The sequence below is a fragment of the Etheostoma spectabile genome, chromosome 11 (genome assembly GCF_008692095.1).
Source record: "Etheostoma spectabile isolate EspeVRDwgs_2016 chromosome 11, UIUC_Espe_1.0, whole genome shotgun sequence".
Lineage (NCBI taxonomy): Eukaryota > Metazoa > Chordata > Actinopteri > Perciformes > Percidae > Etheostoma > Etheostoma spectabile.
The window spans coordinates 13,775,178-13,790,860 of record NC_045743.1 but is presented as its reverse complement, the minus strand read 5'-3'; the positions used below and the strand labels follow the sequence as shown (position 1 = coordinate 13,790,860).

The following is a 15,683-nucleotide window of genomic DNA, read 5'->3' as shown; positions in this document are numbered from 1 at the left end:
TTTTTGCTAAAATCCAAATATGTTGCTTTCAGTATAGAACAATTAAGTCAAGGCTGGTAAACATTTACAAAGCATAACCAAAGTAAATACTTGCTGTAAGTGTGATTAGGCCTAATTGTGTATTTAACCATAAGAATAACAATAACACCTGTAAATTCTAAACCTGCTAGAGACGTCATGTTACACTCAGAGGGGTGAGAAATTGTAAATCAAAAACATCACTACATGCACACTGTAGCATTGACATACAATGTTTATTCAGATGAGTTGACAAAAATCTTAGATATATTAAAATAGCTTTCTATTCAAGTCCAAAACATGCACTTTGGTGTGTTAACATGAATAAATATTGTGACAAGCATTGCAAAGATAAAATAAGGTATACCAGCAGTGTCTGTGTAGAGTAATCTTAGTTGCCCAAGTAGTAAGATATCAAATAAAACTACCCAATGGACCTTTTCCCGTGGAGCTGAAGTTAGAAGATAGTTGTACTTCGATAACATAAGAAAGTTTGTGGCACAGGTAGTGAAATTCCCAGAATATAGGCTTTTTTATTTCCATAAAATAGTGGAATGTGTTCTTTGAACCTACTATGTAAAAGATATTTATTCTATGATAAAATACTGCTCTACTTCTCTTTCCCATTCCAAACAGTTAATTATTTTTCCTAAGAGGGTCTGAGCCCTGAGCATATCGGTACACCTCTCTACCTCTCTAAGAGGATCACTTTCTCTGGATTACAAACAGCAGACATACATGTTCTCTAACATCTAACATTTCTCCAACATCCGGTCTCTGCACATGCCACAAGCTTTCAGGCTGCAAGACACAGAGTTACCAGTTGTTATGCAATAAATCTTGTTTCTGTGAAGCGTATTATGTTCAGTATTTGTTGACAGCATGTCAGAGGTTTTGCTTAATCGCTGTGGTATTGTTCAAGCTGCAGTTATGTTGTTAAAGTGGACTGCATTACTTTGAATGATGTTTCTGATATCCACCCTCATGTATTTTCTGTAAATCAGAATAGATAAAACTTTTTGATTTTGTATTGGATTAAATCCGATTGTACAAGTGAACCTAATAAACTGGTACCTCAGTGTAAATACCAGTTTACATAGAGATTGTTTCACACATAAAATGCATAGCACCTAAGAAGGCAATTCAACATACTGCTGATGATGAATGAATCCATCACTTTAGCATTAAGGAGGCTACAGTATGTCAATAGACTATAGATGCAAAAACAAATTCTAACTTCATGGAGCTAAACATATTTAATATTAAAGAAAATACACATTAATAAAACAAAACATGTTTGTGGAAAACAGGAAATATTAGAGATACTATATACACATTCAATAAAATTGTATTTTGCTCAACTGTCTTTGGGTTTACTCCAATATTATACAAGAGTATCAGTAACATAAGTCAAACAGAGGGCACGTGGCTTGGAATCATGAGACAAGGTGACAAGCAGAACCGCCTGTCAACACACATTTTTTATCATTCTCATGTTTTTTATGTTCTTTTAAAGCTCATATGTCATTTTAAAATACAGAACCATAATCATATGTGTTTATGTTTAATACATATAGTGAAATAAGGCAAGCATGTGAAAAAGTAAACAGTGCGATATTTGAGCCAAAAGGCACTTGACAGGTTCATGTTTTGAGTGTTCTGCTGAAATAACCAACCTATATTTAACATACCAATAAAAACACACAAAATGCTGTCTTATACGATCGTCAATTCTGGAAATGTGTGGCCACCTTGGGGTCTCAGCTGCTTCTCCCTTCCTCCAGCTGCCCAGCTGTGTGTGTTCACTTGCGGGCAACAGATTCAGACAGCTTCTTCAGTCTCTTCTTCAGCTCCAGAGGGAATTTCTCATAGCACTTCTTACACACTGGCTTCATGTCAAACTCCACAAACTTGTTCCTGTGGAAGAGAGAGTTACAGCCAATGTTGTTAGATGCTATGTCTACTAGCATGAACAATGTCTTAGAATCTTGCTGGTTTGAAATCATGCATTTTTTATACTTACAAAACAGTTAATTATAAATTGAAAAGCTGATGTGCATGTATTATGGAGGAAAAAAACATTATTATTGTGGATGGGCATTTTAAGATATTTGTTATTTTCATTTCATTTCAACTGAATGAAGTAGGTACAATGTGCTCTATATGATTTTTGGTTGTTGTCTGTTATTAAAACAAGCCCCCCCCACCCCAGCTGTCCTTAACAACTTTTGCTACCGAAGAAGATAATCGCTGGCAGGAGCAGGGCATGTGTTAAACCCGGTGGGACCTGTGCACTACCACAGCTGGGGCCGGAAAGCTGCCGGAAGTGATTAAAGCTTTACCCTTTATGCCCAGACAGTCCGGGAGACCTAGGAAACAATGCATACCCTTTACCATATGACTGATCTGATTTGCCTGTTTGCATTGCAGAGTTTACCAGAGTAGCAGCCTTAATCCTGAATAGTGTTTCTGGCTGAGAGGTGACCATGTACACATTTCTAGTGTTAGGTCACTCAAATATTTTCAGTCTGTGAATACTCACCTACTAAATGTCTGATGTCATCATTAAGCGTGAAAGCCACATGAACTAAGTATAACAGTGACATGAAAGAGAAAATGTGGCACGGAGAATGTTTGAAATTTTTATGAAATGAATGTATGAAAATAGCAAAATCATTGAAACAGAAAGAAAGATGGAAACTGACCAAAGGAAGAACAGTGGAAGTGATGAGAAAGAACAAAGAGTGGATCACAGACACATGGGTATCAATTTCTTCTTCTTGTCTTTTGAGTCACGTTCACGCTTGGCCAGCCGGCGTTTCATGTCGTCCGGCAGGCGTTCATAGCAGTGCTTACACACCGGCTTTAGATCCACTTCCACAAACTTATCCCTGACAGAGCAGGGAGCAGGGGAGATGGTGAGGGGTTTGAAAGAGGGGGAAGATGAGGAAGGGCAGTTAGAGAGGAGGAGGAGAAAGACAGTGGGGAGAAAAGAATAGAGGAAAGAAGAAGGATAAGAAGGAAAGTAGGAAAGGTAGGAGAAGGAGAGAAGAAAGTTGGAGAGGGCAGAGTAAGGAAAAGTGCAGCAAGAGAAGCACATAAGAGGACAAAGAAGAGGGATGATGAAAGGGAGGAGTGGTGGAGAAACAAGTCCACAAAGACACAGGATTATAAGAGAAAGGTGAAACTTCAGAAATGACAGCAGCAAATAGATGCAGGGTAGTTTTAAAAAGCGACAAAGAGCAAGCTTGGAATTCACATGTGAATCTTCATCTTCAGAGAATATAAATAACACCAAACGAGTACACAAGCTAGGCTAAAATGTGTGGATTGATTGCCACAGTGATGGCACCAGGGTGTCTCTTTTAAACTTGGGTTTTACTTACTTGAGGGTGAGCTTGGTGTTGCAGGTAGAGCAGGCAAAACAGTTGACACACCAAGCCTTGTTAAGGGCAGAAACCACTGAAAAAAATAGAAGAAAAAAAAAAAAACATTGTCACATGAGACACTGTTCCAGATTACATCACATGACAAAAGTTAAATGGATTTGGTTTAGTCTAAAATTCAGAATCTCGTTTTCAAGGGAAATTGCGAGGCAAGAAATTCGCACACAATGTATAGATCAAGATACACTTAATGTCATATAAAAGAAGTATAAGGTAAAAGGTGCTCTAATAAACACAAATGTTAACAGAGCAGCAGCACAATGAGTGACAAATGGCCACTCCACCTATAAACCAGTTAAATAAGTTTTCTCACCATCTCCTTCAATAACCCGGTTGCAGTGGTAGCAAACATCTCCAAACAGCTGAGTGTGAGGAAGGGAGAGAAAACAGAGTTGTGAGCAATAGAGTGATGCATATTATGAGTTCTGAAATTCTGCAACACAGTGCAGTGCTGGCAGTCTTTAATGTGGCTTATACTGTATAACATGCTGTGTTAAAAAAACAACAACATGCAAACAAATATAGGCTACAGAGGCATTTTGCAAACTTTCCTGGAGCAGAAGTATTGTGTTCAAAAAACTTCTAACACTAGGTCAAGTCCTTACATTAAGTCCCCCCCAGATGTATAGGATATTTCATTAAAGGCAAAACATAGCACAGCATGTTTCAATTTATATTTGTGTGCTCAACATAAATGTTCCCAAAACTGTTGGGTGTTACCTGGTTATAGTGTGTTTCACAGTAGGCCAAGCCCTTGCGTTCGTAGTGACGGTGTCCTAGGAAGGGTTTCTCACACTTAGCACACACAAAATGCTGCAAAAAAACCCACGGCCAAGCACACATGGTTAGCACAGCGTCAGTCAGTACATTATCACATTCAGACTGTGTTACAGGCAGCAGCACAGCCTGGCTTAGACATTATCTGGTCAGACCACAACCAGATCAGTTTAGTCCAGATGTCCTGTTACTGCGTCCAAGCAGGATACAAAAATGGAGCTGTACTAATCCTCTAAACAGACAAATAAGAAATTAATAGTAAGGTATTACAGAAATTAAATGGGCAAATATAATATTTATTAATAACAATATTTAAAAAAAATATAGTACAGTAAATATAGAGTTAGGAATTTATTTTAGGTAACTAAGTTGAAAATAGGATCTGGCTTTAGGACAAAGGTTTATGAGAATCTGGCCTGTAGATCATGCTCTGGACCAAAGTGATGGACAGACTATACTATTAGTATAACCCTTGAATGGAGGCTGGGAGATTCTAGCCAGGCAGGAAGAAGTGAAACACGGGGCAGCAATCAATATCAGGCCGATCCTTAATCCCCTCACCATGTCAAAGTGTCTTTCACAATAGGCATGACCACCTCGCTCATAAAATGGGTGGCCCTGAAATGGGCGCTCACACACAGTGCACACATGATGCTACATGTGGAGGAAAATGTGAATAGACAAAAGATCAAATGAAGATAGGTGGTGGGATGACGCCACAGAGAATATATTCCAGACATTCATGGAGGAATGCTGTCTACAGCTCAGAGACAGAGCTCATTGAACATAACTGTAGAGATAAAGCTGGGAAAAGTATGAGTCACAAATATGGCACATATACAAAAGTAAAACTCAATAGAATTTAATTAATAAAAAACTAAAAACAAGAGAGAATAAGAATGAATGAATAGCTACTTTCAGTTCCTCAAATATGTAAGTAAATTGCATTTCAGCAGGGAAACTACAAAATAAATATTGTAAATATTTGGTACCTTAGAGACTGAGTACTAATCCTTTCAAACAGAACATGTACACTATATCGTCTAACATGTACATACATCTGAAACCAATATTGACACCTAACCACCAAACAAATAAAAACAATCACAACTTCACCTTCTTGAATGTGACTGTGAATCCAGTGTAGATATTTAAGAAGTGTCTGCTAAGCTTCATTTAACAGAGGTTGCTTTCAAAAGTTTAACATGTACCTCCACATGCCACTGCTTTCCCAGCATACACACCCTCAATGTCTCCTACAGCCCCACAGATTGGAACCACTCGCAGGACAGGAAACAGATCAAGTAGCCTCCCCCTGCAGCTCCTGGCATCAGCCTGTAGTCTTTAAGAGAGAAAAGGCTCATAAAAGAGGTTCTCAAAGTTTCACCTAGCAGTACCACATTCACTGTACCCTGGCTTAACCACACACCCTCACTGATTTCGATGCAAACAAATGGATATTTTTTACAAAAAATGCAGAAAGCTACAATTATCTGAAGCGTGAGTCTTCTTCGAGAGAAGAAAACAACTAGAGGTCATTTCATTCAAACATAAAGTGTTCCAAGAGCATCCTTGGTCCGATTCTTGTTGTGAAATAAGGTGATTTGTTTAAAAAATTGCATCAAGATATGCATTGGAACTTTTTTGGCTCTAAAGTTTCAGATAGAACTTGTATTATTAATTAGTCAAGTTGTCCCCAAGACGTAATTAGGTGCAACCAACTTTATTATTAATCAGATACTCTCAATCAAATCAACAGTACTGCTAACCTGTCGTTAACGGATTATCATGACTGAAACAAAAAGTGTTGATCCTGTCTGTAAGTTTGAGGCATTTTCAGAACTATTCACAACCTGACGCAGCTTGCACCCACTATCTACTGTAGCATTTGGTTCTCCCACTTCCTTCATGCCCTGAATAACTTGTGAGACTGACACGGCTAGACAGGTTTGTGTGTGTGTGTGTGTGTGTGTGTGTGTGTGTGTATGTTACCCGCAGTTGTTGCAGTTGAAGTGATCAGGGTGGTACGGGTCATTCTTGAACAGAAGAGGCTGCTCCTCAATAATGGCGTGACACTTCTGACAGATGTACTTGCCGAGGCCCCGAGCTTTCTCTCTGTTATGACATGGACGACACAGGTGCCTGATGGGAGTCAGAGGAATGGGAGAGTAGAAAATGACAAGAGAAGACAGACAGAGAGATAGTTGATTAGACACTTTGTCCTTACCAGCAAGTCCTGGTCTAAGATTTCTTTTGAACCAAATTTCCTCCCCAAAAGTTAAAAGAAGAAATCCCATTTTTCAAGTCTTCAATACTCACATGTCCATCTGAAAAATGAGTCTCATGTTGGCTTAAGCTGAACTTTCAAAGTATTTTTTACACAGAATGACGACTTTGGAAGACTTTGGATTTTGTGCCCTACTACTTACATTGAAATCACATTGGGAAGGGATCTCTTTAAGACCAATATGAACAGGAGGGACAATTACAGCGAATTACAACTTTTAAATCGCAAGTTAATTTTTCATAACCAAAACACCACTGATCAGTATCTGACCCTGACGTGTAGTATAGAACAGAAGGGTGCGCTGTATTTCTCTTTCAATTCTCACAGGACAGAGAAAGGGAGGCCAAAGAGGCGAAAGTCTTGAGAATGCTTGACATATGTGTATAGAAGTTGTAGAAACATTAGTACCAGATAAAACAGCATCATAGAAAACATCATGCTGCTTTGCAGTATACATAAACTGATATGATTAAACAACTATTCACCAGTTGAAGGATGGTAACTGGTTATAGAGGAACTGACCTTCCAGCATTCTTAACAAATCCAACATCAGCGAGCACAGCCTGGCAGATATCACAGCAGAAACAGTCTGGATGCCAACTGTTGTTCATAGCCTTGATCACACGGCCAATGATGAACTCACCTTGAAGAAGAGCAAAAGATTATAAAGAACTTGTTCATGGATATACTTTAAAAGGGCATAAACCCCAAGCTCCATCACCATATGACCCTGAACACGTAGGGCTAGGTAAAGATAGAGGATGGATGGCATTTATTCTCCGTTGCTGCAGTTCCTGTACTTACCGCACTGGTGGCAGCAGGGAGCAAACAGCATCTGGAAGTCATGTTCACAGTATTTTCGGCCTTCAAACTGTCAAACAGAATTGAATTTGTTTTTAAATGAACATGTCAAATTTATTTAAAGCATACGACTGTGAATTAATATTGTATAATAGCAATACCATTACTAAACAGTATAATCCAAAAAAACATCTTCCCCAACCCGTATATACACAAATAAATTCAAACACCTTTACTAATAGAACACAATGTTATGTTGATCACAAACAGCAGTACCACAACGTTTTTTTGTTACCCAGAAAGAAATATGACACGATGTATGAAGTTTTCTTATGAAAAACTAAATCTCAAGGCAGAATTATCTAGAAGTCTATGTTGGAGGTCTCTTTTAAAAAATATATATATATATATATTTTTTAATTTAGTTACATACAGCTCACAAACTGAACAAATCCCCTCTCCCCTAAAGCTGTTATATTTGATGCATCAAATTAGTACATTCTAGGAACAGGCTGGAAAGAACTGTTGACACAGCTAATCAGGTGATAAACTAGAAGAGGAGGAGACATGAAGTGCAGGCAGAAAGCAATGGGGGAAAGACAATCAACAATTTCTAATGAGCCCTCCAGACTGTTGAATTTAAAAACTGGGAATTAGTTTGAATGGTTCTTTAGAGAGCCGCTTCTTGACTAGTAGCAAGCTTGAATCTATCAATGGAATATGGATGACATGTATGTCATAAATGAATTTTATTTTTCTGTGCACAAAATGCAGATGTGGGCTTAAATATTGAAATCACATGCCCCAAGTCACATGTCCACATGGGATACTACTCTGTGCAAGTGTGGTTATACGCTGTACTGGATAAACACTTTGGTATTCCAAACAGGCATCCGTGCACCATAGATTCACATATGCTGTACAAGTTTGTATTTTTTGAACTTCTACATAGTGGAAATGATTGTACTTAGTTGTTGCTGTGCATTTTTTCCCCGCTTAAAATCTAAAAAGCCCAAAACAGCTTGATCCTACTTCAAACGTTTCCTAATACAAAAGCAGGCTCCTACTGCTGAGAACGAGGGACATGTGATATTCAGCTGACCATTGTTTATTATTGGCAACGAGTAGAATTATTTACAGGGAGGAATCAGAGGTCTATGCAATGCCTTTGATCTTCATATTGATTGTGCATTAGAGACACCTTCTCTTTGATAAACTCAATAACGAGAGTGGCATCGGGCTCTCTGGGGCCGGACAGAGAGACATCTGGCCTTGTGTCGAGGCTGGTAAGTAAACAGCTTCCTGGAATGGGCTTGCAATAATTTAATGCTGCATTAAGGTTGTGCTCACCCAACTTTATTTACCTCAACAGGACCATGTGTTTAAATTCGTTGTCTAAGGAATGTACACAAGGCTGTTGCACGCTTTTGCACTAAACAGTGATTTAACTGTCTGGAAAATGAAAACCAGGTCATTGACCAATCACTGCCACTTGAAATGTATACTGAAAAGACAAGTGTAACTAGTTATATTTAGAAACTTCTGTGTTACGGCAATAAATTGAAACATCTCCTGAACCTATTGTTCTGTCCACATATGCTTCAATGTTAACTGTGTATTTTAGGCATGTCTAGACTAATCTTAATCCCTTTATCACTGATCCACATTGGCTAAAAAAAGTCCAAACCATTTGCAATAATTCTAACAATTCTGATTCCAATTCCGAGTCTTCTTTTTGATTCCAATTCTTTGAGGGGTGGAGTTGAAACAGGTTACATACTTATTTCACAAATAAGAGGAAGGTTTTATTTTGATTCAGTGGTGGGTTGCAGTTTTACAGGGCTCTTTCAACGCAAAATAAAGCCACACTAGAGCGCCGCTTACTGTGCTCCATGACTGAAACACAACAAGCGCCTGCCGAAACCAAAACTTCGCCATATTAAATTTGGATCCAATTATCGGATTTGAAACCAAATCCTCCAAACGATTCCATTAAATAAACGATTCCACTGGAATCATCATTTTTAAAACGATTCCAGGTAGGAATTGGTTCTCGATGCCCAACCCTGCCTCTAGGTGTATTTAAACCTGTCAATTACTGCATTATGTATCTTTTATTGGATGACGAATGTCACACTGAAAAGAATTGGTAAGAACTAAGTGTTACCTCGTAGAAGAGTCCTTCTGGGAACTGTTGGAAACACTGGGCGCACACAAAGCACTGTTCATGGTAAAGTTCCCCGTTGCTGTTCACTATCTTCTCAGCCGGGGCAAAACCACTCTTGCAGCGCTCACACATGGCATTGGCCAGAGCATTGGCCATGTTGCTGAGAAGAAAAAAATGATCAGAATGAGAATTAGAGTACACTTACATAGTCCAAACCCACACAGGCATTACAATTGTTGATACAATAAGTAGGAACAGGGAATGCAATATCTACAGAAGAACGTTAATCATTGTGAAGTCAATACAACAGAGCATATAATGTTTCTATTTTAATGAAATTTACTGTAGGCAGGTTTGCCAGAAGAATTACATTTGACTGCTGATAGTACATATTCACTGAATTTGTACTACAGTATATTTGACAATTTTTTTCTGTTAGTTTGGTTAATGGTTCTGGTATCCATTGCTTTTTTTCAACTTGGAAAACCTCGGTTCAACCTGAAATGTCTCAAACAGAGAAACTTTCTTATCATGTGTTTTATGTTAATAAGAAGGCATTGTGCTATATTGTAGTTTTTTTTAATATACTATGTTTTTTAATGTTATACTGTATGTGCCGTATATATTGATATAAATTAAAAACACCATGTAGCTGTTTTTGAATTTCTTCAGACATTGGTAATTTGTTTCTGTAAGTCATGTTTCTTTAGGAATATCAATAAACTCCAGGGCCAGGGTCATGTCAGGACACACCTAACACCAATAAATAAACAACTATCACATGTTACTTGTGTCGTGAACAGCTGGAAGATGTACTCAAAACAAGCATAAAAGACAAATGAGTGGGGAAAATGTGATGCAAGAGGTTATCAGCGCCTGCAAACTCACACGCACACACTAGTGTCTTGGTTCTAGGTTTATTTTGGCTCTGCTTATCAGGGTGTGGGGATCATTGAGGTGGGAAACCTACATGTTGCCTGTTGAGAGACAAGCTGAAGTTACAGTTTGTACATCTGCACTGTTGCAGCAGTGTATTTGTAAGTGAAGAACTAGTCTGACATAGTCCAATGTCAGCACAAAACCGGTGTGACACATTAAGCCTGCACTTTCATTAAACAATCAGATTATAATTGTTTTACTGCCTTTCTGGAAACCATGATTGTAATATGTCAACAGGGAAGGGCCCCTGGCTAATTATCTGTCACACTGGAGGCACAGGTGCCAGAACCTATAGAACAAACATGTTCACATTTGAGCACCTGCCACAGTTCTTCACAAAAAGCTTTTGATGTATGCTCTTTTTTCTGCTCACCATCGCAAGTTTGTGGAATAGATGTTAAAAAAACTTTAAATTATTAATGTTATCAAAATTGTTATTGTTCACTTACACAACAGGAAGCCCTTCATGCACCTGACAAACACACCACTCACTGCTCATTGCTTCTGATTTTTAAATTGGAAACCATGGTTACCTTCTGATTTGGAAACCTAAACTATCCTGCAAACTGAATAAATGTATGATACAACAACAACAAACTAGTTTTTATAGTTATTGACAAGGTTTGGACATTTGAGAGACATGAAGTCACACTATCACTTTAACACAGCTTACAGCTGGCTGATTGGTCCAGTATGTGTCTGACTAGCCCAAAGTAATCTTACAATTGGACAATTCTATCTAATCTTGTGGTGTACATATAACACCCAACCCTTTACAGATTTAGGCTGAACCTGGAACTAAATTGATTATGATCATATCATAATACAATAAAATACATTTAGAATATGATCTTTTGTTCCGAACCAAGCATAAACAAACAATGCATACAAAACTGCAAACATACTAATAAATAGGGTTGGGTACCAAAACGCGGTGCCAATAGGGCACCGGCCCGACTTAAACGGTAGTAACAAGATGAAATAAGAATAAACATTTCGGTGCCTGACTCTTTTTTTAACCGCCTCCTGGTGTTCCGCCGTCAACTTGCGTGACGTCAGTGCAACTATTCAGCACACTTGTTGATCAGAACTGATAGCGAGAGGATCAGTGAAGATGCCGATGGCAAACTCTCCAGGGTTTGGCTGTATTTCAACATGCAACGAATACCTTACACCATGTCATGCAAGGAAGGTAACATGTTGAATTTTATGAAACACCTGGCAACACGTGGAGTTTATTCAAAAGCCGAACAATGCACCGTGTTTGATAACCTACTTGACGCAAGGCCAAGCACTTCAACAGCAGCAGCCAGTGTGGGCCTCGCCGGACAAACTGAAGAGAGTCCCAGCCCTGCCAGTGTGGCGGCGGACATCAAAGATGATGATGATGATGACGACGACAGCAGCCGTTCTTCTTCGGGTAAGTCTAGGAATTCAATGCCAACCCCAAATCTTACATATCAAATAGGCTAGCAAACACCGATGCCATTCAACAACGTGTGTGACAACATGTGCTATGTCCTATGCTTCCACTCCGTGTCCGCTGACTTTCTGCTTAATGTGAAACTCATAACAAGCTGTGTATGTATGCAAAATGTTTAAAGTTATTTATTATTACCATATGTTACTTGTATTATATTGTTTAAGATTTAAGTTAATATTGTGTCAATTTAGCCCTGGAAATAAAAAGGTTAGTGTTTTTTGACAGTGTGTACGGTTTCGTTTTTTTAAGTACTGGTTCGAGAACCATTTAAGCACCGGAACCCGTTAAAAAATACAGAGTAGGCACCGGTATCGGATAAAACCCAACTCTACTAATAAATCAACAGCAAAGTTACCAATGCTGATGCACACAATAACATCACTGCTTAATATCAGAATCAAACTGAACATAAACGGGGACATGTTGCAGAGAGAGGTGTTGAAAGAGAAAAGGAAAAAAAGAGAGAATGGTGGGCCCATCCTGGCTTCTCTGCTTTGTTGGAAAGGTCAGAATACCAAAGTGTATCCAGGCACACCACACACACACACAACACACACACACACACACACACACACACACACACACCACACACACACCAACACACTAGACTATATGTCTAAACTGCTCATTATTTTCACAATGCACACCTCAGTTCTACCAAATGTCTTTCAGAATCTGCATTGCCACTACAAAAAAAGGGTTACTGTCATACCATTTTTAATGCGCTGACTACATTAAAACAAGATCTAGGAATAAGCCCATTTTCCATCTGGGTCCACACACTTATCAAATACATATTGTTCTATATACCCTGTCTGGCGTGATATCACACAAGCAGACAGCCCTGCCCTATCCAAAGCATTTTTAGGAGGAAGTGACACATCCTTTAAGCATTTCCACCCTCCTATCTGCCTGTAGCACCCGGTGTGAGTGAGAGACGAGCCTAGAAGCAGTTGTACTACAATAAATTAGGTTTTCTTATTTAAACTAAATCTAAATGCAATTGCCAATTATCATTATCCGTATTCTCCTAACTATGAGCAGATTTAGCCATGAGAAAACAGTGTAGACAGATTAGTTAGTCTGAGGGAGTCGTTAGCTTTGCAAAACAGACATGATCCACCACCAGCTTCCCACCAACTCCCAACTGTGTTCCTTGTGTTCAAGCCAAAATAGTGTACCAACCCCGGATCTGACAGGGGTGGAAAAGTGCTTTCCTCCTGCACCATACAGGCTCACAAGAGAGTGTGCTAACTTCACTGATGTTAGTGACAGTATTTTAGTTGTAAGCTGAAAAACAAAACTTTGTACAGGTACACATTTGTCCCTTAAACTACTCACAAAACTACTTTGCACATTTATGGTGGACCAAAATCTGTGGAAATTTTTATTCCGCACCTACTTTTGATGTTTGTGAGATGTCTAACTAAGACCATTTAGTATATATTTTGTTTTTTAACTTAACATAAGAAAAAGTGTGTGGCAAAAACAAGTTTTAGATTTTATTTTAAACAGATTTTATATGAGATGGACAAAAGAAGGTTGGGAGCAGGTTTCTTCAAAAAAATAAAAAAAACTCCCCCTCCACCTTGTTATCCCCAACATGCTGATCTGTGACTATAAATGGAGGCTGGATGTCAGCAAAGGGAAAGGATGCAGACCATCATTTCTGTTATGAATACCTTCTGTTCCCTCCCTCCTCTGGTCTCCATGTGTGTTCAGATGCCTTTCTTTTGCATCTCCTCTACTTCCTCCTCTGTTCTCAGCGCTCTGTTCACATTCATCTACAATCACTATAAGACTATGTACGACGTAAAATCTTTTTCCTGTCTAAAGTTCGTACTGTGTGTTGTTATCATTGTATATTTGTGTTTTCCCAGTCCCCAGTTTGTGTATAGCCATGTGCATTCACATCATATTGGCAGACATGAACCAGGTTATACAATATTAATATCTACCAAAGACCAAATCTTAGTTATCTTAGTTTTTATGTAATACCACTAAGAGTCACTTAAGTCCGACATTTGAAATACCACCCATAGGGGCTTTTATGTCGCCAGGACTGACAGAACTTTCAGTTCCTCATCTCATCTGCTGAGTGCCACCTGAGCTTGAGCCATAATTGGATTTGTTTGTCTCCAACACTGAGAAAGAAAACTCCAGGTTCCAGCTTCAAAATGTCCTTTCACAGACCTGTGGGTGACCATACGTCCATGTTTTCCTACATCCTATGATGAGGCCAGATCAGTCGTAAATACAGTGTATATTTAGCCTTCCTGCCCCTCATGCACACATGCTTGAAATGCCATTTGGCATATTCTACTTTGCATAACAACTTGGCACAAAAATAGCCCTTCCTGTGCGCTCACTCCTGTAGCGCTCAAAGCTTTTCCCAAGGCATCTAAGGTAGCTTAAGCAAATCACACTGGCTGCTAACCTTGGCCTTCTAGAATATTAGGATTCTTCCTGTTCCGCAATACTACAGTATAAGCTCAGAGCAAACACACGAATACCACTTCAGTGTATGAGCTGACCAAATTCCATTACACACACACAAAACATTAACTGGTTTGTTAGTTACCAAAATGCCTAATTCTTAACCTGTGATAGTAATTTAGTGATATGGCAAATCATCCACCATTCATAACAATAACAAATAATGGCTCACTCCTCTCCCTATGGTCTGTGATACTCACTCAAATATACTAAAAGTTACTACAGATAAGGACAATTTGTAAATGGAGGGGTGGGCCTGGAAGGAAACAGCCAAACAAGTATCATGTAAAGCCATACTAACACAATACGTTTTGGTGGGCCAGCAGCTTCTTCAAAGAGCATGAGGCAGGTTTCACTTCAGGTTTTACTGGCTGCTGAGTAGCATCTTGTCACTCACTAGTAGTAGTATTTTAAAACCTATCTTCTAAACTGTGTACTTACAAGCGAGCATAAAAATCACAAAACTCCTTATAGACTTTGACATCACTCTTTCGTCTCTGGGACTTGGACACCGGGACTTCAGCCTCTCCCCCGTCACCGCCCTGAAGCCTCTTGTGGTAACCGTTCATCTCTCCATGAGAAACATGGTCCGGGGCTTCTCCATCTTCAGGTATTGATGGTGGCAGAACACGACCGTTCAGCTCCATTCTCATGTACAGTCCAAAATGAACAGTAAAAGTCCACCTAACACCTGTGTTTGAATCACTGCGGTCAAAAACCAAAACCCTCCAATAGAAATCCTGTGTGCTTGTTCAAAGTAAGTTTACAGTTATGGGAATGGCAATCCAGTAAGCAGGGGGACCAGTAATCCACATAGCAAGAAGGACACCGAAACACTGATCAGACTGTGCTGGGAGTGCTCATACTCTCTCTCTTCTTCCCTCCCTCTTCTCTCATTCCCACATCAACTCTCTCTTTTTTCTCTTACACACTCAGTCTCCCCTCCTGTCACACTCGCTGTCTATTCTTGGACAGGTTACTGAAAGTAAAGAGCCAACCCTGACGCCTGTCCAGACAGAGGTCACTGTGCCATCCCACTCACAAGCAGTTGTTGTATTTTTTATCTATTTTTTGCATACCTGATATCTGAGTTTATGGGTGATATCTACCCTGTCCATCTGTCTGTCTGTCTGTCTGTCTGTCTCCAAGCATGGCGCAAAGTGGAAATGTGGCACAAGAAAGTGGAGAAGTCATGGTTTAATTTAGTCATCGTATAAACACAATGGAGCCACAAATCAAGCAGCTGTACAAAACATACAGGGGCTGAAA

At 39.2% G+C, this 15,683-nt stretch overlaps 1 protein-coding gene across 1 annotated transcript; it reads right to left on the bottom strand.

The window, feature by feature from the left end:
• Positions 1 to 235: 235 nt before the first annotated feature.
• Positions 236 to 15,249, bottom strand: LOC116698410 (LIM and senescent cell antigen-like-containing domain protein 1). The gene is made up of 10 exons (XM_032530339.1): positions 14,856 to 15,249; positions 9,497 to 9,656; positions 7,333 to 7,399; positions 7,051 to 7,171; positions 6,234 to 6,383; positions 5,502 to 5,588; positions 4,185 to 4,383; positions 3,778 to 3,826; positions 3,405 to 3,480; positions 236 to 1,935 (listed from the first exon to the last, which is right to left on the bottom strand). Exons 1-10 carry the CDS (start codon positions 15,065 to 15,067, stop codon positions 1,821 to 1,823), a joined length of 1,236 nt encoding a protein of 411 aa, XP_032386230.1. The 5' UTR covers positions 15,068 to 15,249; the 3' UTR covers positions 236 to 1,820.
• Between the last annotated feature and the right edge of the window lie 434 nt (positions 15,250 to 15,683).